At 35.3% G+C, this 27329-nt stretch overlaps 1 protein-coding gene across 2 annotated transcripts in view; it reads right to left on the reverse strand.

The window, feature by feature from the left end:
• Positions 1–258: 258 nt before the first annotated feature.
• Positions 259–27329, reverse strand: part of CDK17 (cyclin dependent kinase 17) — a 92549-nt gene continuing 65478 nt past the window's right edge. For both annotated transcript variants that reach the window (XM_026694038.2, XM_026694042.2), the window contains exons 5-17: positions 20304–20429; positions 16241–16297; positions 14464–14578; positions 12483–12577; positions 11793–11855; positions 9222–9345; positions 6682–6802; positions 6108–6205; positions 5749–5854; positions 4231–4273; positions 3227–3317; positions 2708–2785; positions 259–1943 (exon numbers count right to left, since the gene is read on the reverse strand). In XM_026694038.2, coding sequence (XP_026549823.2) covers positions 1906–1943; positions 2708–2785; positions 3227–3317; positions 4231–4273; positions 5749–5854; positions 6108–6205; positions 6682–6802; positions 9222–9345; positions 11793–11855; positions 12483–12577; positions 14464–14578; positions 16241–16297; positions 20304–20429 — 1155 coding nt within the window. In that variant the 3' untranslated portion in view covers positions 259–1905. The remainder of the gene's footprint in view (positions 1944–2707; positions 2786–3226; positions 3318–4230; positions 4274–5748; positions 5855–6107; positions 6206–6681; positions 6803–9221; positions 9346–11792; positions 11856–12482; positions 12578–14463; positions 14579–16240; positions 16298–20303; positions 20430–27329) is intronic.

A 27329-nucleotide genomic window follows, 5' to 3' on the forward strand; every position in this document is an offset into this window, starting at 1 on the left:
GTGCAGATTTCACTGGATTAGCTGTGCAGTTTAAAAATGCATAATACAGGGTGGGAAAGTTTCAAGCTTTAAGGGAAGCCATATTTTAAAAAATATGATTTATTGTTTTTCCTGAAAAGTGACAGGAATGTTTGTTTCAATTCAATGATTTTTGCAAGCTTCAGGAAAGTGAGGGATTCAGGATTTCAGGAAGGCAGGAGAAATGCAAAATTTTCTTAAAGCTACATGGTGAGATGCTACAGAATATCTGAACACTACTGAAGATTTCCATATAATATTTATACTTTCAAAAGTACAACATTAATACAGGTCCATCTGTTAGAAATAAACAGCAGTTGGTTAGCTCTACTGGGCTTCATTAAGTGTAAAACCAGTTTACAAATGCTGAAAAGCAGCAGTGGTCCAATAGTCACCATTTCACATAAATTTCTCTTCTTTTCCAGAAAAGAGTTCCCAAATTAATTTTACTATTATAATAATAAAACATTAAGAAAACATTCCAAAACATGCCACAATTACTATTCACAAATAAAGTTAAAGAAACATACAAAATCTTTCACTTAATACTGTTAAATAACAATAATCAATTACAAGATTTCCTGAACAGAAATGATAGGACCCCTGAATGTTTTACAGTGAACATCAGGAAAAAAAATTAAGTTATCTAGGAATATTTTTCATGATATATCAGCCAAAGATTTACATAACCATTTCAAAATATACTAATAAAGATTTACAGCCTCTGGAAGATGCACTAAACAAAGAGGTTCCAAAAGGTGAACACAAATGCTGAAAAATACTGTTCCTATACCAGGAGGTACTTATGATACTCACTGAGATACATAAGCTTAGTAGTACTGTAATATGATGACTTAATTTCAATAAACAGGTAACATCTAAAACCTTTAAAACCCTCCAAGTTCTCATATTCCGAGAAGCCTGCATTATAAAGTAACAGATTCTTTACTGTGGACTTGCATTCTTTAGTGGCTTTCCAATGAACGTGGTCATAAAACAGCCACCAAAGCAGGCGGCAATTAGAGAAATGAGCTGGGATGCTTTGCACCCACAATTTGCCTTGAATCACTGGAACGTTTAAAGAAATACCAATATCAAAAATATTCTAACAAGTACGTCTATTAGAAAAAGTTAGAGAAGAGAGATAATAGTTAAGTGTCACATATAAGTGGTTTATCATTTCTGATATAAGCCAAAATAAGAGATCTGGAACCTGATCCATATAATTTTTCATTTGTTTGAATTGGTATCTGTACTACTAAGTGCTTTAAAAAGATATTTGGTAGCATTCTAAGTACTTTACATCTAATGTTAAATCAGAAATTTACAGGCCAAGAACAAGAGAGTGTTAAAGTAAATAGTATCTTTTGTCAAGAAAGCTGTGTTTACATTCCAGGAAACATTGCAGTTAAAGAAAAAACAAGATATAAAGCTGCAGCAATGAAGAGAAGAGAAGAGAAACAAGGCATTCACATAGCATATACAGTAAACCCATTGCAACTCTTTCAGGCATTCGGTTCTTAACTATACAGACAGTAGTTATTTAGCAGCAATGATTACACAATAAATAATGCACTGTGTTTCTCAGTCCTGCATAAAAATTGCAGCTACTGTTACATTAACAGTTATAACCTACTGGATCTAATGGAGAAGACCTTAAAATTGACTGTACAAAAAATTGTCACATTGTGACAACAAATATATATATATATTTACATATATATATATTTAAAAAAAATAACCAGTAGGTCCAAAATAAAAAGACGGCACTGTGAGGAAGACAGTGTAGACAAACAGATTTCAAGTCCACCAAGGGAAGAATTGCCTTTAGACTAAAGTCCTTGATGGAAGTAAAACCAGCCTTGGTTTGAAATAGCACAGCCTGCCTCAGAAAAGCATGCTTTGTCTTCTGTTCTTCCCATGTCCTAGAACATAAAACATGTATTTTGTTAAGAGATTAAGGTGACGTTTCAGTATACATACTGATACATATCATACAGATTTAGAAAGGAGCATTATATTTAAAGCAATCATCTCATGGAGAAACTGAATTTGGTCCAGGCTAAAAACTGGGACACCATGAATATGGTGCCTTAGCCCTGCCTTAGCCATTAAAGTCAGCTGGGTGACCTTGGGCCAGTCTCTTTCTCTCTTAGCCCAACTCATTTCACTCGGAATGTTGTGGGGCAAATAGGTGGAGGAAAGTACATTGGATATGTCCACCACCTTGAGTTATTTGTAAAAATAATAAAGGTGGGATGCAAATGAGCAAATCTATGCTTAGTCACACATTGTGCTAAGTTACAGTAGTTTGGTTCTGGCTTAGCATGATGTTTGAATTCAGCCAATTTGGTTTGGAAATTTACCATATATGGCTTAATAGTATTTGTGAATCATTATGGCTTAACAACCTGCATTTAAACAAATCAAAACTTAGTATAAGGAATGGCTCCAACCATTCACAGAATGTACCTCAATACATCAGTATATGACGCAACAGTGCCAAGCTACTTAATAGTGCTTTTTTTCCATGATCCACAAGATTATAAAGAAAAAAAATCCAGATTTTGCATACCGCTTTAAAGAAAACCTCATTTGAGGAATCCATGGAATTCTAACTATTTAATAGGTTTTAATTGTTCTACCTCATGCAATCCTGAGAAAGAAATGCAAATATTACTTTACATACCTGTCTCTGGATAAGTGGAATTTCGAAAGCCTGGATCTTTTTGGAGTTGAATTTCTTTCAAAGTGAATATTGATACACCTGAAACAACACATGTAGTGACTTTTTCCCCCAAATAAGTGTCTCACTTTCAAAAATATATTTAGAATCAGAAGAAAACTTTATCAAACAATATTTATAGAATGCGCCAATCTGAATAATCCTGAAGGATTTACAGGAACTGCAGCAAAGAAAAAAGAAAATAGTATTTTTCTTTCTTGCTTTTCATCTCTGCTTCCAATCACAGCTGAACAAAAGCAGGAAGAGCTAAAAGCCTGTCTAAATTTGATTTGAACCTGATATTGGGTATCAATAAAGGTCTTTCAGATGAAAGATACAAGGTTAATAACTGTTGGTTTAAACACAACCTAACTCATGTGGATACTTTTGAGTCAATGTAATATTTAGAAAGGTTCTTAATTTTTTGAGCAAGTAGAGTAAACCTCATAATCAGATGCCCAGCTCATATCAAAGGCAACTTACTTTCTGGTAAAATATGTATTCTAGTTCCAAGACTTCTGAAATATACATGTTTCATAGCCTCTTCTGCTGATATTCTTTTCTTTGATTCATACTGGCAAACAAAAGGATAGATACTATTTTAAAACACAATTGATGCAGGATAGGTTTTATTAACTTCAAATCCCAATGTTTGGTTTGGTCTTTAGTACCTGTAGCTACAGAAGAATTCAGGCAAAATGACTGGGATAAAATCTAGGGAACTGCTATCAGTAAAGGTAAGTGAAAGCCTCCAACTTTTCAGCCTGGGAAGCACATTTAAAATTTAATAAAGATGTATTGGACATTTTTTAGGGGTCAGAAGTAATAGTGGAAATAAAATTTTAGAGATGCAACATTACCACTTCCCATTCTTTTTAATGAAACTAAGCGTTTAAAGTGGTAAAAAGCTCAAGTGGGTCAGGAAGCTAGTGGACACTAAGGGAAGTGGAAGTGGGCACTTCTTGGGAATATCAGAAATGAACAAAGTGAAACAAAGAAATTAATGGACTGACTCCATGGCCCGTGGGTACAAATACACTAAGACGCATTGTTTGTTAGATTTTCGGTTTAGTATATCTCATTCAAAGACCTATTATTTAACACTTTTGGCATAGCACACTGGATGAGTGCAGCCCAAAATAGTAAGGTTCCATATATAAATTCAGACAAAAACTGTAGTATGCTTTCTTGCCTTTATTTGTATATGAGCACGTGCAAAATTATTTTTTCTGTTGACTTTCAACATTTTTTAAGGAATTCATCATTTATGTACTTTTTCAGGGTTTTACTATATGAAATTATCAACTGAAGGAAGAAATATTTGATTGAAGGAAGAGATCTTTACAATAAACAAAAAAAGCTGCAAGAGCAACATCTAAATAATGCTCTTTTTTGAACCAGTTTTGTATTATTATAATCTATCAAATAAAGAACTTGAAGAGTACACATTGAAACTACATGTGTAAAGAATACAAAAAACAACTTACTTGAAGAAATTTTACTATCAGTTCAATCCCTTCTGAATCCAGCCTAGAAATAAACCATATATTCACTCTTTACTCACACTTTCCAGATTGAATTATAATAATTTAAATAATGTGTGTGCTTTTGCATAAGAAACACTTCCAATTTCAAAACATCTTGAATGTAATTATGGATTCTACTTAACACTAATAAGGTGATATGTTTACTGTTATTACTAAATGTATTGTATTAATAATATTATTTCATTGTATTTAATATAAAAATAAAAAGCAATACTTTTAAATAAACTGAAGTATCATGGAACTGGCATTGAAAATATATAAGAATGTATTACACATGCTTACCACCAAAGAAAAGTAATTTATTTTGAAAATGCAAAAGTTTTAAATCACTAAATGAATGTAAGTCCACATGAACTGGACAATAATTGCCTAATCTAATTCAAATAGTGTAAAGGAAAATGTGTAGCAAACAGATGCCTAAACAAAATTAATTAAACCCTGGAATATGGGTTTTCAAATAAATTACAGATTAACATTACTTGCTGAGAGTCACTGGCTTGAGATTTCTTTATTATACAGCGGCTGTCTTTAGCCTTTATTTGATCTTTAGGATAAACTGAGTATCACAGAAGGGGACTTCCACTTATGCACTACCAACATCTTTAGCTTTTTTCTTTTGTGATTGCTAAATATTCTCTAGAAGTTTTCCCAACTCTCTTGAACAAAACTGAAGACTATTTCAAGGAAGGCAATACAATATGTTGGAGTGCCTAATTATTTAAAACTGGATTGCCACAACACGTTTTTAATAAAACAAAACAAACTATTACAATATGCTATTCAACAAATCTATGTATAGTTATAGTTAAAATTTAGAACTTCAACAATGTAAGATTCCTGGAATCAATGTTCACTTTTGTAGTTGATGCCCTATTTATAAAAACTATTAATTCATATGATTAGCAGCTATTAAAAAGGTAAAGGTTCCCCTTGCACATATGTGTAGTTGTTTCCAGCTCTAGGGGGTGGTGGTCATCTCCGTTACCAAGCCGAAGGGCCAGCGCTGTCCAAAGACATCTCTGTGGTCATGTGGCCGGCATGACTAAGTGCTGAAGGTGCACAGAACGCTGTTACCTTTCCACCAAAGTGGTCCCTATTTTTCTACTTGCATTTTTACATGCTTTAGAACTGCTAGGTTGGCAGAAGCTGGGACAAGTAACGGGGGCCTACTCCGTTACGCAGTGCTAGGGGTCCGAACCGCCGACCTTTCTGATCAACAAGCTCAGTGTCTTAGCCCCTGAGCCACTGCAATAGTAATATACAAATAGCAGCTATTATACACATTCAATTATTCTACTATTCTTTATGCAAAGGTACGAAAGCTCACTGGACAAATATCCACTAAAAATGAGAATAATCCATTTAGAATTAATCCCTCAACAAAAAGAGTTCCTAGTGAAGGTTTTTTTTTTTCAGAGAAAGTACTTATGATATACGTGCAATTTGAATTTTAAATACCTTGGAGCGTGGTTGATCAAAGGTTGTTGCTTGTATTTGGGAAAGTTGTAATTTCTAAACTCATCACTGGAAGTAATGCCTGGCCATGTTTCTTGTGAAGGAGTTCCTGAGTTGAAAGATTAAACAAATCAACATAAGGGGTACTAATCCCATGTAGACATTAAAAGAAATAAAGTAAAAATTTAAATAACAGCTTCCAAAATAACTGATTTTAACAAAAGTACAGACTTAAAATATCAAAATCATATCCCCTCTTTATGAACATATAAACATTGCAATTACACTGGAAGTCTGAAGTTTTCAGAAGTTCTCTTAATAAGAGCAAAATAAACTCACAGCTTTAAGCGAAACATATTTACCTAGAAGTCTGAAAATTAAGTGCAATTCATCTTCAACTGTTGACCCAGGAAAGAGAGGTCTTCCTGATGCCATTTCAAAAAATATACATCCAACTCCCCTTTAAGAGAGAAAAAACTCAAATAAGTATTACAACGGAGATGAAAGCATTTAAATATATAATTTTAATAACAGGTGAGATGGCCTACTTAACCTAATCATTAAGGTAATGAGATCATGTAACTGCCAGTGAGTTAGTATCCCAATAGTACATTATTGCTTTTTCTTTGGTTGTGAAAAATAATGAACAAGATTTGTATTCACTTGAAATACATTTGTCCAGTCTCACTATTGAGATTTTACATATGAAGATATTTAAAGTTCAGGGATTCAAATCAACTAAATTTTGAGATTTTACAAGTAAGCAATATTTTCTTTGCTTGCTTCCTTCTTCTTTCCCCAAAATTTCAAGTGTGGACTAGAGAACCATCTCCAGCATTACTGCTTATTATTAACAAAGGTTTTAAAGTTAAAGGAAAAAATAGGCAGGTATGTTTAATTTGAATGAAAACAAGCAGATTAATATTTGAGACTCACCACATATCGATTTGTGTGGAATATTCAGAAGATCCAAGGAGAACATCTGGAGGCCTATACCACAATGTGACAACTTCATTTGAATATGTCTTCGTAGGAACAGATTTTGCTCTAGCCAGGCCTTCAAAAATAAAGTACAAAATGAATTTCCTTAGCCCTATTCCATCTTTCTTCAATTTTATATTACATAATTCTTTTTCATAGAAGTTTCACGTGGTTCAAAAACTATAGCTAAGCATTTGTTTGCTGCTATAAAACAGGAGCATTTATTTTTGACAGACCAGAGCTTTCTACAGAATGGCCAACTGTATGCACTCTCAGCAACTTTGATTAGAAATAACATGTAAAATTAATGGTGTGCAAAAACATACCTGTTATATCCTTCTGGTCTCTTTTGTTTCTACTTTAGATGTAGCACTCATGTTTAGAAAATCATGCATCCATGTTATGGAATTACTACTGCTAACAAATCATTCTGAGAAACACTTTTGTCATTTGTGTTGATGCTTCTGCTAAACCTCCTCACCTATCCTAACAGCAGTCTCCAGATAACTATGGCCTTTCAACTATCCCTTTCCCCTGCAGCCTGGTAATTCGGGTAGAGATTAATGTCTTCCTGTACTGCCAGAAAGTTTGCATTCCTTTTTATGCATCTAGAAAGGACAGTCTTTTATTAGTGAACAAAAAAAATACACCAAAATAAAGCAAAGGAGAAGAGTAATAATAATAATACTGTATTTGTGGCCACAGATCAAAACACAAGTACAACAAAAGAAGAACAAGGGAAAATTAATCATGAACAATTGGTCACCAAAAACTTGACTAAGGGGAAATACAGCGTTCTCCTCTGATGGTTACAGCTCTTAAAAAAAATTTGGAAACCGAAGAAGTGATATATGAGGAGCCATCCCCTAGACCAGGGGTTCCCAACCTGGGGTACTTGCACCCCCTGGGGGTGCGAGACGATATTCCAGGGGGTGTGAGAAAAGTCCAGGTAAATAATAGATATTGGCTATATGTTGGCATTTTTATTTATTATTTATTTCACGGGGTGCGAGGTTTGAGTGAAATTTCTTTAGGGGTGCGGGGCGAAAAAAAGGTTGGGAACCACTGCCCTAGACAATATAAGAACAAATTGCTAACATTGGGTCTAGAAGGGTCTGTTTCAAGGAGAGACAGTAACTTAGATCTGCCTGTGTTATACATAGGGCAATATAAAAGGACATGCTCCACAGTTTCAACCTCAGCTCTGTCACAGGGGCATAGCCACTCGTTAATTGGGAGCCTCTTAAATCGCCCATCCAGTAGTGCTGAGGGCAAAACATTGAAGTGAGCTAGGGAGAAAGCTCTTCTATACTTGGGAATGATTAGAGTGCAAAAATAGGAAGCCATCCTCAGTCCGTAATTATTAAATTGGCTGAAGATCAGAGGGGAGCAAGTTTTCTTAACTCTGGCTCGTAGATATTGCAAGTCAAAGTCCACAAGCCATTGGACTATCCTAAGTTGGGCGAAAGGAGAAGAGGAAAAGAAGACATGAAGGAAAGAGAAAGATGAAAACAACAAAAAAAATAACGTTAGTTCCACATGTTTAGCCATATCTAATTTCTGAAAGTGGTCCTCAGGAGAAATAAACAAAATATTCCTTGAGATGAAAACATTATCCATCCTGGCACATATTTGCAGTCCTACTAAGGAGGAAGTGCCTCTGGCAACTTTCTCCAATCTGGTGTCCACCCAATGACTCTTATTGGCTATCCAGCTTGGACACGAAGGGAACTGTATGCCACATCATCTGGAAACAACTTTAGCCTATAGTACAGGAGACTTAGAACTGCTTTGTCAAGAAACTGCATAAGATATTGTCTGCAGTATTTCTGAGTGTGAGTGGAAAGTGCTACTGCAACAAGAGTCACAAAAGAGAAGATATCCTTACACAATAAACAGTTTCTTTGAAAAGCATATAGAAAGTACCAAGTGACAAAGGTGGAATAGGCTGTTTTTTTTTAAAAAAAATATCTTAAACATAATGCCCAGAATGTTCCTGGGAGGCTGTAAAAACCAGAGGAATCTAATAAACTGTTTTTTTTGAGGGGGGGGTAAGGGGGGGAACAGACGGGCAAGAGGCGCTCTCTGTGTTTTGTGTTCTAAGTATTCCCACTTCATCCTGCACATTTTAAGTGGCTTTTCTTCCAAGAACAGTTTGATTTTCCCTATCACCTAAAAGTTAATACTGGCTCTCAGGCAATTAACCAAGCATTTTTGGTTCTATAACACATATAGCTGGCAAATCAGAGAAGGAATATAATCCATAGTTCAAATTGAAACAGCACTGTAGCATGCTTTTACAATCAGAAACTACACAGTGCAGTGGCCCTTAAATCAATTGAGCAAAACTCAGCAAATGTGAATTGTGGCTATCTCAATATGCAAATATGTATGTAAGTATCTGTGTACAAACACACACAGACTCATATTCCTAAAACTAATGTAGGCATGAAAAGTGTTCATAGAAGTAAAATAAAGCAAATATTTTTACTAACCAAAGTCTGCTAGCTTTAATTCTCCTCTTTCATTAATTAGTAGATTTTGTGGTTTTAGGTCCCGGTGTAGTACTTTTCTTCTGTGACAATAGGCCAAACCACGCAGAATCTGGTATAAAAATAACTGATAGGGGAGAGGGGATTAATAAAAGTTCCAGGAGCAATAACCAAACCTACATTAATTGAACCTCAAAGCTGCCAAGGTAATACAACAATATGTTTATCAATACATAGAAAAGAAAAAACATTTGAAACTCTAAGCTGTTTTCATATGCAGGTTGTAATTAGTCGATTTATCTTTGTTACAGAATATAATAATTTTAAATTTTATTTATTTAGCTTGGAATGCAAAACTTTCTGTGTCAGATTATCTTCCCTTCTGACCCTGCAGACATCTGTTTAAAATGCAATAAAAGCCAAACCACAGGTTAATAAGCCTGCTGAATGATATAACAACCGTTTCTAATAATGCGTTTCTATCTATGTTTAATCACATATGTCATACTTTCATAGCCATGGAAAGTTTATTTTGATGCAACTGTATTCCCTTCTCTGTTTTTCTTATGCTTCTGCACTGTTTTTTTCTGCATTTTTTAAATATCTGGCTAACACCTACAGTAACAACCAGATACTCAAAGACACTTCTTTTTCATACAGTACAGCGATTTTCTCATAAAAGCAACAAGCTCTGGCTTATTCATACTTGTTACATAAGACATGCACACATACAATACCTTAGCATTCTGCTATATATTTTAGTGCTCAGACATAGTTTGCAAAGTGGTTTTAGAACAAAAAGCTTCTTCCTGGGATTTGCAAACCAATTTTTAAAAGAGATGTGAAAACCATTATGTTCTCAGTGCTTTTCATGGACCTTTATTATTGTGTCATATTAGGCTACCCACCTTTCTACTGATTCTTCGCAACCTGGAATAAAATCCTAAAATCCTGCATAGATTTTTTCCCCCCTCATTTTTTTTGAATCAGTGCATTCATGTCTCCAATTCTAATATTTGCAGACATACTGCATCAAAAATGGGCAAATTAAAAATAAAACAAACCCTGCTCTGAAGTGCTAATTGCTAGTAACATAATAATTATTTGCACAGTGACTGGAATGATACATTTTATTTGCCTTGTTTTATTCTTGTCTTTGATCCAAGATGCAGAGAAAGGTGCATTTCCTCCTATTTATTGGCTTCCCATTTGTGTTGAAGGTGAATTATAGCAAGAAATACAGGAGTGATTCACCCAGGGGTACATTAAGAAATCGCCGTACTGATCATGGGTTTGAATAATTTCTCATGCATAAACTCAAATTTTCTACTCTCAGGTAATAATTGTCCTGCTAGATTATATATGGGAAACTGTGACTGAAATATCATCACTCTCACAGAACCCAACGAGTTTAGGTTTTTATTCCACATCCAATACACTACTGGTTACATTAGCACTCAGTGCCATTCAAGAGGAGATTTGTGTGGTCATGTAATAACTGCAAACTCACACTACTTCCAGGAGAGTTCACTTATGTGAATAAGTACTATGAAAAAGCAGAATATTACTATCCCATTTTCCTATAACCATTTTCTAGCAAGCCAGGGAACTCAATGATAAGAATACTAGATTTTCCTATTCTAAACACAGAAATCTAAATGCAGCCTGTTTCTCCACTCAGCCAGCACTGTCTACTCTGATAGTTCTCTAGAACTTCAGGCAGAGCGAAGTCTTTTTCATCATCTATTTCCTTTTTCATAACTGAAAATACCATCTAAGTACCTGCCACACTGAACAGAAGAAAGGAACCAACTGAGAGCATTGAAGAGGTTTTTTAAAGCTTGCCAATTTATCCACAATGACCAAGGCGTCCAAAAGATGGAGTTATACACCTATGAGTTGCATTTGTCACAGAACAGTTTTTTCCCCCAGACATCTATTTATCTTTCAATATATATAGTTATAAAACTTTAGCTATCCTGTCACATTACTCTTGAAATTTACTCTAGAAATGGTCTTTCATTCTCTTTTCAAAAGATGTTTGCTGCCTCTTCCATGTCTGGATAAACCTACCCATACCAGTAAGTTAATGATTTACATTTGGAATCTATTAATATCTCTATCAGATATAAATCAACAGAATTTCAAAGAAAAGTTGCGATATTTTCCCTACTCCAACCCTGCCCCCATCCACATTAAAAAAAGTCCTAGAGGGTTAAAGTTGGAGACAAGAACAGTTGGATGGTTGTATAATCCAAATCTCATGATGTTCTAGTACATTATGCTGTCAACCACATTTATTCTGTCAGCTGTTGTTTATTGAGCACACTACTCTTACTTGAAAGAAAGTATAACAATATAAAAATGTCTATTGGATGGCAAGAATCAATTTATGAAGTCAAATTCCTTACATATTTGTTGCAACGAGTCAGGTTCTCATAGTCAATGTTTAAATACATTTTAATAATGAAATTCATTTTTTAAAGAGAAAAAAATATTTAGAAAAATGTATGAACATGGATAGCATTTGTATTCAGGAAAAGTTCAAATTGAAAATCAGAGATCAGAACTCACCTTTACATTATGCACACTCATAATGTTCCCACAGTCATCCATATATTGCTTTAGGTCTTTGTCCTGTCAAAATAAAAATAATTTGCATTAAAGATAAGAAGACATTTTATTATTTATTGTTAATTATTTACTTTGGTGTATATCGTGCCTCTAATTGAGGACAAATGGAAATAACATATATTAAACATATGTTAAAAGCTAGCCTTAAGGTGTTTATTTCTTTAAAATTCTAAATTAGCTTGTTTAAAAGGGTCACCAAAGTAGTTACAATCCAACTTTTGATTAATTCATTGTTTCATGAGATGATTAACTAACAAAAATGTTTCAGATGACAGATCTATTTCTAATTTTAATCCGTATTTGAGAAAAAAAGGTTTTTGCCTTAAACAGAATTCAAAAAACATCTCCATGTACGTTTACGGTCTGAACATTTTGCTCACATTGAACATAATTAAGTGGTTTAAAAAAAATAAAAATAAGGAGACCTAAAGAAGTGCTGCATGTCTTATACCAATCAGCTAGTGAAAAACATTTTTCCAGGTACCACTGTGAGTTCCTAGAAAACAATTAAAATTATGGCATCTAAAAGACTACAAAAATTACCCTTCTTCTTTGCTTCTTACCATATGTCTATCTCTATAGCTTTTGATGAATAAACTAAACACTTGAGAAAATTTAAAAAAAACTTACCAGATATTCAAATACAAGAGTTAATGATTTGTCTGTATGGACAATATCATGTAATGTAACAATATTTGCATGTTTTAGATCTTTTAGCAATGACACTGAAAAAAAGAACAGAATAAACTGTCAAATACAGAAATTAGTGAACTGAACTATACTTTTACAGATAATCCTCAACTTATGATCACAATTGAACTCAACATTTCCATTGCTAAACATGACAGTTGTTAAATGAGTTTGGCCCCATTTTACAACCTTTCTTGCCATAATTGTTAAGTGAATCACTGCCTTTAGTAACATAAAGTGAATCTGGCTTCCTCATTGACTTTACTTGTCAGGTGATCACATGATCCTGGGACACGCAATCGTCATAAATACATGTCAATTACTGTGTGTCTGAACTTTGATCATGTGACCACGGGAATGTTGCAATGGCTGTAACTTTGAAAAGAAATAGTCTTCAGTCACTTTTTTCAGTGCCATTGTAACTTCCAATGGCCACTAAATGAATGGCGATAAGTCGAGGACTACCTGTACTATTGGGTGGCAAATGTGTAGTACTAATTTAATTATTTTGATAAGTCTTCAAAAGTAATTAGGAAGAAGTACTTCAGATCTCAGGTGAGCACAGCAGCTTTATGCTATTCATTAAAACAGTGCTTTGTACACCTTAGAAAATATGCTGCTGCTTTAAAAATCACCTTAGCTAATCATTGTTAAAGCAAAAAGATCTTTTTCAGGCTTGGGTGAAATCTGAAAAAGGATGTGGCTGCTTTAATTAATAGCAGAGAGATACTCTTCTTATGCTTGGTCTAAAGCACAGTTTTCTAACAGTTTTATACACACAGCTTTGTAGATTGGTTTAGGAACTTCACATCCAGGAAAAAATAATTCAACTGAAATCAACTACAGCTGCAATTAGCAATTGGCCTAAATTGATCTTTTCAGTGCAATTACACAGAATTTGTATTCTTTTGTGCTCAGAACATCGTCATCAAAATAGCTTAGATCCAGTTACATGAGTTGATCAAAATCATACATAAAAAGCAGCAAGTTATCTTGATGATGAAAAGAAGGAGAAATGAAATGAGGTCTGTGCTGACTCTAAGAGCCTGAAATCAGTGGCATCTGCAGACTTTCACTGCTTTTGTCAGCTCCATCCCTTTGGCAACATATATAGCAGGGGTGTCAAACTGGTGGCCCATGGGCCGGATATGTCACGCCCAGGCCACAGCAACCCTGGCTCCGCAAAGGCAAAAAAACATTGCAGATGTGACGTCATGTGATGCGAACGAGTTTGACACCAAAAGAGTTGAATAAGAACGTAGTTTTCTACTGTTTATGTTAAATTTGATTAGAGACACTCCATTCTGTTACTTTAAACCTTACATTTCAATACATTCTTTTTTGTTGGTTTGTTTGTTTAATTCTAAAGCATTTTGCTTTGGTCATATGTTGGAGAAATAAATTATTTCAAATTGGCAAAAATATTCGGTGCTTGATTTTCTGATCCTGGGCCATAAACAATAGCAAAAATTCCCAGTCTAAGCACTGAATATGTTAATTGCCCCATTTCCTGGATATATTGCTAACTGGCCAAAGATCTTGCTTTTGTTAATGTTGAATTGGATGCTCTTAATTTTTTTAAAATTAGTTTTACTATTTTTAAATGTGTTTAAATTTTTTAACCATAATATATTTTCTGAATTATAAGTTGCCTAGAGTCATTGCCTGAAATGAGTGGCCTAGAAATGGAAGGAAGGAAGGAGGGAGGGCGGGGGAAGTTATAAGCAACAGGCCTTCAGTTTATGTTTCCCCTATCCCCAAATTTGTTTCATTCTATGGAGAAATAAAAAATGCATAAGTCACTTTCTACTCTGGTGTTTCTGAATTAGAAACCAAGCATACCAGGCCTACCTGTTTAGAAACAATTATGTAATTGTAATTTCTGATCATGTTTTCATCCAAATTAAAAAGTGTTACTTACCTTCTCTAATAGCTGTGCACGGTGCACCCTCTTCATGCTCTAATCTGATTTCTTTTAAAGCTACTAGATTTTCAGTCAGCTTACTTCTTCCTTTATATACTGTTGCATATGTACCCTGAATAGCAAATAAAGAATGTATATGAAATTTGATTTACAAATTTTGCATTAAAGGGGAAAAAATAATTAGAACTTTTTTAGCCCAGAATCAGATATATATTAATTACAATATTTTCATTGAAAGAACCCAATTTTAAGCATGGTATTATTGAAAGCATAGCCATTTATGCCTGATTCATAACACTCCCAATAGCTTCACCAGTCCAAACAATTTAGGGCCTACTCTAAGTTAGGAAAGAATGTCTACCCATTTCGCATTATTAATCCATCCAGTTTAGTACTTTGTACTAAGTATGTGCAAACTCTGCAATTCTTGGAAGGGAATGTTGTGGATAACTCTGGAACATTCTGCTTCTCCTCTGGATCATGCCAATCTATCCATTCCAAGGGTGTTTCCCAGAAGTTAACTAATAATCTGGAACCTGTTTATATTGCACTGGACATGATAGTTCAGACAGGATTGCTTTAGAACTGGCTGAAGGATTATATTTTGGAAAACAATTGGCTTACCCATTGAACAGAGGGAGTGGTATTACCCTAGAAGTGTAACTGAACCTAATGTTTACAGAACAATAACTTTTGCACATCCCTACAAAGTACTTACACAGGAACAACCCTCTCACTTTAAAGATAAATTATGTGGGAGAAAAATTCTCTTCCTATCAGTTGAATATTATATCTGTGTATACTTAATCATATACTGATGATAGTGTTAGCTATCATGCACTGATGTTACCTAGTTGGGTAATGAAACTTCTGCAAGCAAACAACAGCTTATGACATTTGTGGAAGCTACCTAACAGCAAAAAATGAAAATTTTGTATTGATTTATTTCTGAAACAAATTCAAATTCACTTGGGGCAGAACAATAGCAATGCAATATAAAGGCATGGAAAAGAATGTTGTATTCATCAATAAAGGAGAATATTTGTAGCTCAGGGTTGAAATGAGGAGTCCTGATGCTCTCTGAGTTTGCTTGTTTTCCTGCAGATGTTTCATTACGCAAACTAGGTAACATCATCAGTGCCAGTAAAGAGTGTGGTTTGCTGTCAGTTTATATTCTGGTGGCTTGCCTGTCGGTGTTGGTGGGGGTGGTCTTAGAGATTCTTTGGTTGGGCTGTTTACTGTTGACTCTTTGGCAGTTTCTTGATTGTGGTATTGGTTACAATCTTAAACAGGAGCCATTTACTACATACAATGTAAGAACTGCAACCACTATGTAGGACAAACAGGCAGAAGACTGGCAGAACATATCAATGAACACCAACTAGCAGTCAGAAGACATAATGAAAATTCTTTAATTTCACAACATATTAAATTAACAACAGACCAACAATCAGGTAAACAATACCTGATAATGAAACATCTGCAAGAAAACAAGAGAGCCCAGAGAGCACCAAGGACTCCTCAAATGTATTTATACAATATATCTATAACAAATACTTCATAATATGTTTATCACAAGTACTTTTGTTAAATGAAATCAATTGTCCACAATTATCATGCAGAAAGCCAAATATTATCACTAAGGAATATATATTCTTTGATTTCCAGTGTGCTCTATCTCTTATTTTGAGCTTGGACAAGTCATTGCCCTTTATTGTCATTTAAAACATAATTAATACTAATTTTGTTTGATAGCTTAAAAAAGCAGACATACCTCACCAAGCTTTTCCAATTTAACATACGTTTCCATTTTTCCAAATCCGATTTCAGACTGTAATAAAAACAAGGAATAAATACAATTAATTCATACAAAGATCAGTTTGTCTTCTTGAAGAATGTGTAACATTACATTATATTCATAAGCACACCTCAGTGTCTCTGAGCCATACTCATAATATTTGAATAGATAAGAGAGCTAAAAAACCCACTTAGATACATAAACGTTGCACTTTGCACTAAATCTTTAGTAGTATTGTTTCCTTTGTCCACGTCAGTGTATTCACCATAGAACTTCATAAGAGAATAATGTGTGCTGTCTTAAAATGTTATTACTATCTCTATCAGGGCATATCATTGTTTACATATGATTAAGAAACTATTACTCTGCAAAACATAGAGGCATAGAAAGTGTATTAAAAATAATAGTCTTTTCATTTTCAAGGACTGAGTATGCTTCAGTCTGATCATTTATAGAAGGCCTGTTGAGAATGGACTAGAAGACACAACACTCTTCCCATGGAGGTCCATTCAGCTCAATCTCTTTTGCATTCTGTAAACAATTAAACTTAACAAACAGCCCTAGTTGAAAGAGTAACTATCAGAGGAATTTTGGATATATTTTAGTTTATACTGGCTTTTATTACTCATTTACTTTTTTGTTTATGCTTTTCTATTTACTACTTATATGCCAGCAATATAAATACTGTCAAATAAAATTTAAATTAATGAGCAAATTAAATCTTTGAAAAGTCATAGTACATATCTCTTATTGTGTTTCATACCAATTAGATATGATAACTAAGTGCTGTTCACTAGACAATAGTGAACAAATGTTGCCAGTTGGTGAGCACATTTAGAATTCTGAGAATTTGACATGGGAATATTCCCCAAATGGCTAACTCAGGGAGCTGCCTATTTGCAATATGATTCACAGGAGGAACTTGCTGAATGATAACATCCCCATTTATCAGAACAGAAATGAATGAGCTTGTTTCAGGTATTCTTTCAAGTGACTTAGGATGCTCTTCACCACTGTTATTTTACTTTCTGGGCATAGGTAATTTCTATAGAAATTTGATTTTTTTTTTTGTTAACCCAGAATGTCTCTGAGATTTACTTTGGAGCAAGAGGCATTCTTGGAAGAATCATTTGTGCTTAAATGTATGTATTGTAGCAGCATGTCAGTTCCCCATTGTTGTTGCGGTAATTTTTAAGATTAAAAATCTTTCAGAAAAATTGAAATTAGGCTGTATAAGGAGTCTAATCAGACAAAGGAGGCTGTTCAGAACACACCCACAGGGGCTGTGCTCCTGACCTTTTATTAGGAAATAAGTTGCATTGAACCCAGTGGGACTTATTCCAAAGTTTAAAAAGATACTGCAGATGCTAAAAGTGATAGCCATCATCTTGAACTGCACCTGGAAAGCAACTGGAATCCACTGCATCAGTGGTGTTCATCAGGTTAACCATGGAGCACTCAAAACTGCATTCTAAACCAATAGAAAGTTCTCTATGGATTTAAAAGACAATCCTCTAGAGGCAGAGTATGGATTGTGGTTGTTGAGTGAAGCAGTCACATGGTGTTTCACTTAACTACGCTTTGTTTAACAACCATGATTCTGTGCCCAATCGTGGTCATACAATCTATCAAATTTCTTCTGCTGGGCTGAAGAAACATATATTCAGTAAAGGAAGGCTGTGTGCAGCACTTCAGATTTGAAAGAGAAAAGATTTTTACTTGAAAAACAGTTATATATCAGAGTTTGTCTTCAAGGAGTTAAGGAACTCCTCGGTGTGGACAGTGTCATGAATGGCTCTGATGAGGAGGAGACTGACAATGAGGAACCAGAATCAGGTCCAGAAAGACTGACAGATAATAAGCAACCAGCTCCAGCACCAACAGACAAGATGTCTCTCTCTGTGCAAGCAGAGGAGGCTGGACAGGCCAGTAATTGGCAGATGTAGCTACTATCAGTCTCTGAAGATGACAGTGCAAAATTGCCACTCCCTTCCATAGCATGAGCCCAGCGGGCTGCAAAAAGTAGCACAAAAGTAAGACTGCTCAAGTGGAAGGAATCCCACTAAAGAGACTACACCAGGGCTTTTTCTATTAAAGCAGAACAGCAAACACAAGCTCTCCATTGAGGACAACTGCCTGTTCATGCTCACTCTATATGCCTTGACTCGTGAACCCTGCAACTCGGATTTTGCACTCGGATTGACGGACAATTCCACCACAAGTTCTGACCTTTGGACTCCACCTGACTACTCTCCTATGTGTCACTTTGAATTGGAACTCTGGTTAAGCCAAACCTGCTGAAGTCTGGAAAGTATCTTGTTTCTATAATGCAAGTGGGTGTGTTTGCAAGTTTCATTTAGTAAACAGAGATTAAAAAAAACCAAACACATCTTTTTGTGTAGTTATGTGCATGCTTGACTTGGGAGAGAGGCCACTGAGACTGCCCTCCACAAGTGTGGTCTGATCCTTGGAAAAGATATGTATTTCAAGGTATCCTTTTCCCTTTGAAACGTAATAAGCCTTTAATTAGATAAATTAATAATAGCTCTTTAGAACAAAGCCCTGGTGATGGGTAAATCTTTGGAAGGCCCAAGGGATCAGGCTGAATATCTTATAATCAGAAAGTAACTAAAAGTGAAAACATGATGAAACAGTACTAAATGTTTTAAACCAATTTGTTTGCATAATTCATAATGGATTGGAGAATTTCAAAATCTATAAAAAACTTTTTTTCCTATTTATTTAAATAGAGATTATTTACTTTACTCAGGATCCTAAACCCTACAGATAGTCCATGGGTTATGAATACTCATTCAGAGTATGATGTTGTGATGGAACTGAACAAGCGTTCTGAACAGTATTCAGAGTTCCAGCTGTCACAGCATCTCTGGATCATATGATTGATCCAGGGAGGAATCCGAGCATTTGGTGCCTGGCTCATGATTACAATACTGCAGCAAGACAAGGTCATGTGATTGTGATTTCTGATATTCACTGCCAGCTTTCCATAAGCAAAATTAATGGGAGGCCAGCAGGTAGTTGGAAGTTACTGTTGCTGCTTTTTTGTCCACCCGCTCTCTGTAACACTTGAATGTGGTTCCTTTCACTCCCTTTGTAGCATCTGTGCTCCTTAGCACTGCTCATGGTTCTCTGCGGCACCTGTATTCCAGAACACTGCACAATCCTCATGTGCCTGTTGCTCTCACCGCCGGCCTGCTTGCCTGGGGCTTCTGTCTCTTAATGAACCGCAGAGTCCTGGGTTACGATGACAACTAGAACTGCAGGGTTGCCATTTCTGAAGCCATGGTAGCGCAGTAACAAATACAGTATTGCAGGCTAACTCTGCCCACAGCCAGGCATTCTGGCTCAAGGTTGCCTTCCATTCTTCCGAGGTTGGTAAAATAAGCACCCAGATTATTGAGGGCAATGTGCTGACTTTTGTAAACCACTTAAAGAGTACTATAAAGCACTATGGAGTGGTATGTAATTGTAAGTGTTATTAATGTTGCTAAGCAATGTGGTCACCTGATATCGTGCTTTATGACCACATCTCCACAACAAAAACTGTGGTCCCAATTGCTGTTTAATGCCTGTATTTTATAAACATGGTTTATTATCCACTGTTTTGTTATTATACTTGACCAATATGAGATCCCATCCTCACATTTGTCTTCCTGTTTTTTAAACAAATTTCATAAGTATAATGGAGAAATCAGTTGACTTCACACTTTATAAGCTAACATTTATGTTTGTTGCCTAGTTGATAGAGGATCCTAATGACTATAGTTTGTAAATCATGAATTAAAGCTTAGTATTAGGAGTGAATCTAGACCTTGAGCCTTATTTAAGAAAATAATATGTCATAAGACATATTATAATAAGAAAATAATATGTCATTTAATTAAATGAATTATATCACAGTTCAGCTGCAAGTGCTCTGAGACACCTATCTTTTTGCTGTAACATATCTAAACTTCTGTTCTGCAATGAAAGTATGAAGGATATTGTAAAGTTATCTATTTCAGGTAAACAAGCTTACCAATGATGCTCTACGAGATCGTCGACTCATTGGTTGATCAAATGGTGGACTATTTATTTGCAACTTTTCAAGATATCCATCAGGTATCCTAATGTCTGCAGGTAGTGACAAACGTTTATTCAAGTCCTGGAGAAGTAAACCAACACTAGTAAGAGGGCATACATATTTTCAGAAATTGTTTCCATAGAAAAATAAAAATGTCAGTAAGTACTCAGTAATGTAGGCATAGTCTGTTACTGGTTAAGAACACAGAAATGAAGCAAACAGGGTGTTTTCTATGGAAAAACACAATTGCAATGCTTCATATGAAGTTCAAATCTTTACTTCTCAAAATAGCAAAAGAGAATTTTACTTTCTTTAATGGAAATAAAGGCTTTCTTTAACCTTGCCAATATCTGATTTACAAATTCTTTCTATGTGCTGCTATTTAATGGTTGACCAGATTTTTGCAGACTAAATCTGGAAATGCTATCTTAATATCCTTCACGTGTAGTCCAGAGTTCTTCATAAAAATTTAAAAATTTGGACCCGGGTTATGCAGATGAATAACAAAGTCTGTTCTCTATATAATCTAGTGAAACAACTGCTCTAGTGAAAATTGATTTCCAAGTGTTCTGTGCTATACGTTAACCCTATGCTGAAAAAATTTTTTTTTAATCAAACCAAACACAAATGCTCAGGTTATATGCTATAACAGGAGTCTCCAACCTCTGGGCCATGGCCCACTACATATTAAGAATAGGATCGCGTGAGCAGCGGATGGTGTTAGGTATAACATTGATACCAAATATGGTTTGGGTGAATAAATATATAAAACTTAGATATCATGGTTTAAGTGCTTATCACTTTAAGCACAATGCAGCAGGCAATTAGCCGATTAAGGGTGCGGTTAGAAGTTACAATATAAGGAAGCATTAGAAGCTGGAAAGCTTACTGTGAGTTACTGTAACTGGCTGTAACTGTGTGCTGCTGCGACTAACTGTGATTACTGACTGTGAGTGCCTGTGACTGAACTGTTATTATTTGCTACTGTTTGCTGAATATCCAGCGTTTGTTTCTCTGGAGAGTGAAACCGGAGGAGGAGAAGATATCTTTATCGGCTGATAAAGATATTGCAAGGACTCTTAACTTGGACTATACTAGTGAGTCTTACTGGATGGAAATACTGTGAATGACTTAATGGACTGAATGACAATGCTTAAACTCTAACTGGATTAAAAACTATTTAAACTACAAACAGTGTTTGTGTTCAGTGTGTGTATACTCTGGGGCCCTTCCACTCTCGTTTGGCTTCCTGGTTTGACTACTGCTGCAATACTCTGCTAGGGGTTAATCCCCAAACCCTAACAATGGTTATGGGCCCAGCAGCATAGTCTAACTAACCAGGATATAGCAGTGAGAGTTGGTGTGAGTTGCACATTACTGTAAAAACAAACTGTTTTAATTAGTTTAAAATAGTCAAAATATCTGAAGAGTAATGGCACAAGTAAATTTGTCACAACTGTCCATGATATCCAGGCTGGATGGAACAAACTATGTTTCATGGTCAATGAAATGTAGTTTACTTCTACGCAGAGAAGGTTTGTGGGACATTATAGCAAACCCACCAGATGTGAGTAGCTGGGATCCTGCTAATGATGATGATAAAGAAAAGTTACAAGACTTTAAACTGAAGAATGAGCAGGCTTTATGCATCATAGGACTGACTTTCTGTGATCAGCAGCTTGTCCATATTCGTGGAGAAGAAAATGCTGCAAACTGCTGGGAGAACCTCAGGAAGATTTATGTTCGGGACAGTGTAGGAGCACATATAAATCTTACACGGAAGCTTTTTCGAACGCATCTTCAGAGGAATGGAGATATGTTAGTTCATTTAAACTGTATGAAGAGCATTTTTCAAGATTTGCAAGAAAAAGAGCTTATATTTAATGAACTGCAACAAGTCTACATAATATTATCTTCATTAGATAAAAGCTATGATGACTATGTGACTTCGTTAGAGGTATTGCCAAAAGATAGCCTCTCATTAACCGAGATTACAGGCAGGCTACTAGAAGAAGCCAGAAGAAGGCGTGAGCGTGACGAGCTGAGAGAAGATAAGAAAGAAGAGAAATTATCTTCAAAGCCTGTAAGAAACCAGCAAAGCAAAGTACAGCACCTGGAAGAAGAGAATTTATCTTCAACGGCATACACAATTAAAAAGTGTTTTAATTGTGGAGGCAGAGGACATTTGGCAAGATTCTGCAAAAAGAGAAAAAGCCAGAATGTAAAAAAGCCAAAGAAAGCATTTGAACTAGCCACGTTTAGCAACTCTGATGTGAAGAATAATCTATGGGTGGTTGACAGTGGCGCATCCCACTGCATCACAAGAGATAAGACAAAATTTATAAAAATGTCTACAAGTTCTCAACATATATCACTTGCAAATGGCTGGAACCTGAAAGCGAAAGGTCAAGGTTTTGCACGTTGTCCGTACATAAACCAGGATATAAAAATGTTGTATGTACCGCAACTAAAGTTTAATTTGCTTTCAGTAAGGGTATTAGATAAATTAGGTTATGTAATTACTTTTAAGGATAATAATTGCATAATTGAAAAAGATAACAAAAGGGTAACTGCAGCTTTAAATGGAACATTATATGTCTTAGATAATAGTAAGAAAGGGGAGGTTCAAACTGTATTTAATAATATAAAGCCTCATGATGAATGTATCCATTTATTGCATAGGCGTTTGGGGCATGTAAATTTTAAAATGCTAAAACGTACAGTTGAGTTATCTGAAGGAATAAGGTTAAAACCTTGTGATAAATATTTGCGTTGTAATGTTTGCTGTGAAGATAAGAGCAAAGTATTGCCTGCAAATAGGCTAAATGGTTTCAAAACAAAAGAACCTTTAGAAGTAGTATTTGCAGACATCATAGGTCCAAAGAAACCCAGTATGGGGGGTGCTAGATATATACTGAGCATTATGGACCATTATTCTAGATATGGGTTTTGCTATTTAATGAAAAGCAAAACTGAAACATATCAACATTTTTTCAATTGGCTTAGGTTTGCTGAAAGAAAGTCTAAACGACAACTGATAACCCTGGTGACAGATAATGGCACGGAATTTATTAATAACAAATTCCAGAACAGACTTAAGGTAGCTGGAATAGAGCATAAGAAGTCTGCTCCATACAGGCCAGAACATAACGCTTTTATTGAAAGAAGAGGCCAAACACTACAGGCAATGGTTAGAACAATGTTAAATGATTCTGGGTTACCTGATTCTTTGTGGGGGAGGCTACAATGTGTGCTAATAACATATTGAACAACGTTGTTAATACAACAACAGGTGAAATTCCATTCACCAGATGGCATGGCAGGAAACCTGATCTAAGTTACCTGCACACATTTGGTGCACCAGCATGGGTGCATATTCCTGCACAACTCAGAAAAAAGGGCAACATAGAGCTAAAAGATTTTTCTTCGTTGGTTATCAGGCAAACCATAGGGCATATAGATTTTGGGAGAAAGGCACATCTAAAGTGTTATGTAGTGCTAGTGCCCAATTTCTAGAACATGAAGGATGGGAGAAATTAGAACAGGATGCCAATAAAGATGTAATTATTGAATCCTATAGAAATCCCATTAGTTATCCCTGTAACTTTAAAAATAAAGTAAAGAGACAAATACAGGATGAAATAGTGCCCATAAAGGAAGAAACAGATTCAATAGCTGAACAGGATGAGGAAGATGAACAGGTAGTAGTTCAACAAAGTCCTCCTGTAAGCCCTGTAATTCCCAGAAGAACTACACGTGTATCTAGACCGCCTGATAGGTACCAGGCTAACACAGTGTGCCAGATTAATCAAGTTCCTAATTCTGTAGAAGAAATTAAAAGTATCCTACTAAGGAAAAAGAAAGTTGGTATGCAGCAATGAATAAGGAACTGAATTCATTAAGTGATATGAAAGTGTATGAAAATGCCAAATTACCTGTAGGAAAGAAATCCATTGGCTGCAAATGGATATTTAAGGTAAAAATAGATAAGGATGGTAATTTAATCCATAAGGCAAGGTTAGTAGCCCAAGGTTTTAGGCAGAATGCTAATGACTATGATGAGGTGTTTGCACCTAGTCTTAAGGCAGCAACCTTGAGGGCAGCTTTAGTGTGGGCAGCTAGTAAAAACTATATAGTTAACCATCTAGATGTGGAAACTGCTTACTTGCACGCCCCATTAAAACATATTATTTATATGAAAAAACCTGTTGGTATTAAAAGTGAAAATAAGGATAATAATGATTGTTGGTTGTTAAAGAAAAGTCTCTATGGTTTAAAACAATCAGGCTATGAATGGAACCAGTATATTGTAAAGGAACTTGACAATATAGGATTTAAAGCTGGTTTAGCCGATCCATGTCTGTTTAAGAGGGAGACAAATGGGAAAGTATCATTATTATTACTATTCACAGATGATATTGCTTTGATAACTGAAACTAATGATGAGGCAAATAAAATAATAGCATCATTAGGAAAGAGAATAAAGATCAAGCAATTAGGGGAGATAAAGAAGTATCTCGGTTTGAATATAAAGAAAACACGGAAAGGTTTTAAGATATCTCAGGAAGATAAGATAAGCAAATTGCTAAAAGATTACAAGATGGAGCTTTGTAAGCCAGCTAAGACTCCAATGAGTCAGGAGTTTAGCAACACTGATGAACAAAGCCCTGAGTTTGATAAGGTGATTTATCAATCTTTAATAGGTAGTTTGAGTTATATTAGTAATTGGTCTAGACCAGATATATCGTACTGCGTGAATCAGTTGGCTAGATTCAATTCTGCACCATGTGAAAGACACTGGAATGCAGCTAAGAGGATATTAAGATATCTTAAAAAGACAATGAATTATTCATTGTATTTAGAACCAAAGGGTGATTTAATTCTGTGTGCTTATGCAGATGCTAGTTTTGCATCAGAAAGAGACACTAGAAAGTCGACTTCAGGAACAGCCATAATGCTGGGTAATACATTAATAGGCTGGAAGTCAATAAGACAACAGCATATAAGTTTGTCTACTATGGAGGCAGAATTCTCCTGTTTATCATTGTTATGTACAGAATTAATAATGTATAAACAAATGTTAATTGATATAGGTATAACTGTAGATTATCCTATAATTATACATGAAGATAATCAGGCAGCAATTCAAATGGCCACAAATATTGGAGTAAAAACAAGGAGCAAGCATACAGATCTAAGATACCTAAACGTGAGACAATCTGTAAGAAGTAAGATGATTCAGCTAGAGTACTGTATGTCGGAGGACAATTTAGCTGATAATTTTACTAAAGCCCAAGGTGCCAGTAAGCACCAAGAGAGTTGTGAAAAATATGGGGTTAGATTGTAAGGTATTATATATTTATATCACCCAAAAGGGAGTATGTTAGGTATAACATTGATACCAAATATGGTTTGGGTGAATAAATATATAAAACTTAGATATCATGGTTTAAGTGCTTATCACTTTAAGCACAATGCAGCAGGCAATTAGCCGATTAAGGGTGCGGTTAGAAGTTACAATATAAGGAAGCATTAGAAGCTGGAAAGCTTACTGTGAGTTACTGTAACTGGCTGTAACTGTGTGCTGCTGCGACTAACTGTGATTACTGACTGTGAGTGCCTGTGACTGAACTGTTATTATTTGCTACTGTTTGCTGAATATCCAGCGTTTGTTTCTCTGGAGAGTGAAACCGGAGGAGGAGAAGATATCTTTATCGGCTGATAAAGATATTGCAAGGACTCTTAACTTGGACTATACTAGTGAGTCTTACTGGATGGAAATACTGTGAATGACTTAATGGACTGAATGACAATGCTTAAACTCTAACTGGATTAAAAACTATTTAAACTACAAACAGTGTTTGTGTTCAGTGTGTGTATACTCTGGGGCCCTTCCACTCTCGTTTGGCTTCCTGGTTTGACTACTGCTGCAATACTCTGCTAGGGGTTAATCCCCAAACCCTAACAGATGGTGTGGATGCGTGAGCTTGACTTGCATAAGTGGCAGGCCAGCCTTTGTCCACACGTTGCTCACACAAATTGAGATGTATGGATGCGAGTGCTGGCCCAGTTCCCCTCTTCCCCCTCCCGTCAGGCCAAATTGGAAAGATTGGGGACCATTGTCCTATAAGACAAAGTTAAGATTCCTACTTTCCCCTTGATTGAAGGAATCATAGGACTCTCACCAGTGAGATTTTTAAAGTTATGTTATTGTTTAATTCACAATAGACAATTTTATGAGATAAAAATATTTACATTAATAGTAAAAAGTTAATTGTGTTCAAATAAAATTGTGCTCAAATAAAAATAATTCTAAATGTAAAAACTGTTAAGTTCTAAAAGTAAATGTAAGTCAGTTTTGAATTATGAATCATGGTAAATCATTTCCTTTTTATTATATCACTATGATCAAGGCATGACAGGAACACACTCAGCTAATGAAAATGAATAATACTTTCCTTGCACAAAGTCTACTTTGTAAAGCCTACAAAGTCTACAAATTCTACTGCAAAGAATGACTCTAGGTAATTACTACTACCACATTTTAATCATCCTGTGTTGTTCAATGTCTTTATGAAATATAGGTAAATAAATGAGTTGGGCAAGAGTCTTGCATTGCAAAAACAGCTATCTCACACAATTTATATGACAATAGTTTCCTGTCTTTATTGGTCTTTCAAATTTTCAGTACCTTTCAAAGATGGTGATGTTATACTGACCTTCTTCAAATGTGCTTTTCTGTATTGTATTGATAATAAATTAATCATCTTAATAAAACTGTGTATGCCTGTGATGCAGGCACTACTACTAAGGAAGATGGAACACCCAATAATATTTGTAGGCCTCACTGCTACTTCATGATACTAACGTTTAAGCATGACACTTGCCTGTATTTTTAACTCCGAAAGACTATGCAGTGGATCGTTTTTTCCACAGAAAATACACTACATTTTTATGAAGAATTATATATTGGGCCAATGC

This window comes from Notechis scutatus, chromosome 6 (assembly GCF_049901735.1).
Source record: "Notechis scutatus isolate UNSWTSFEM ecotype Mainland chromosome 6, rNotScu1.2, whole genome shotgun sequence".
Lineage (NCBI taxonomy): Eukaryota > Metazoa > Chordata > Lepidosauria > Squamata > Elapidae > Notechis > Notechis scutatus.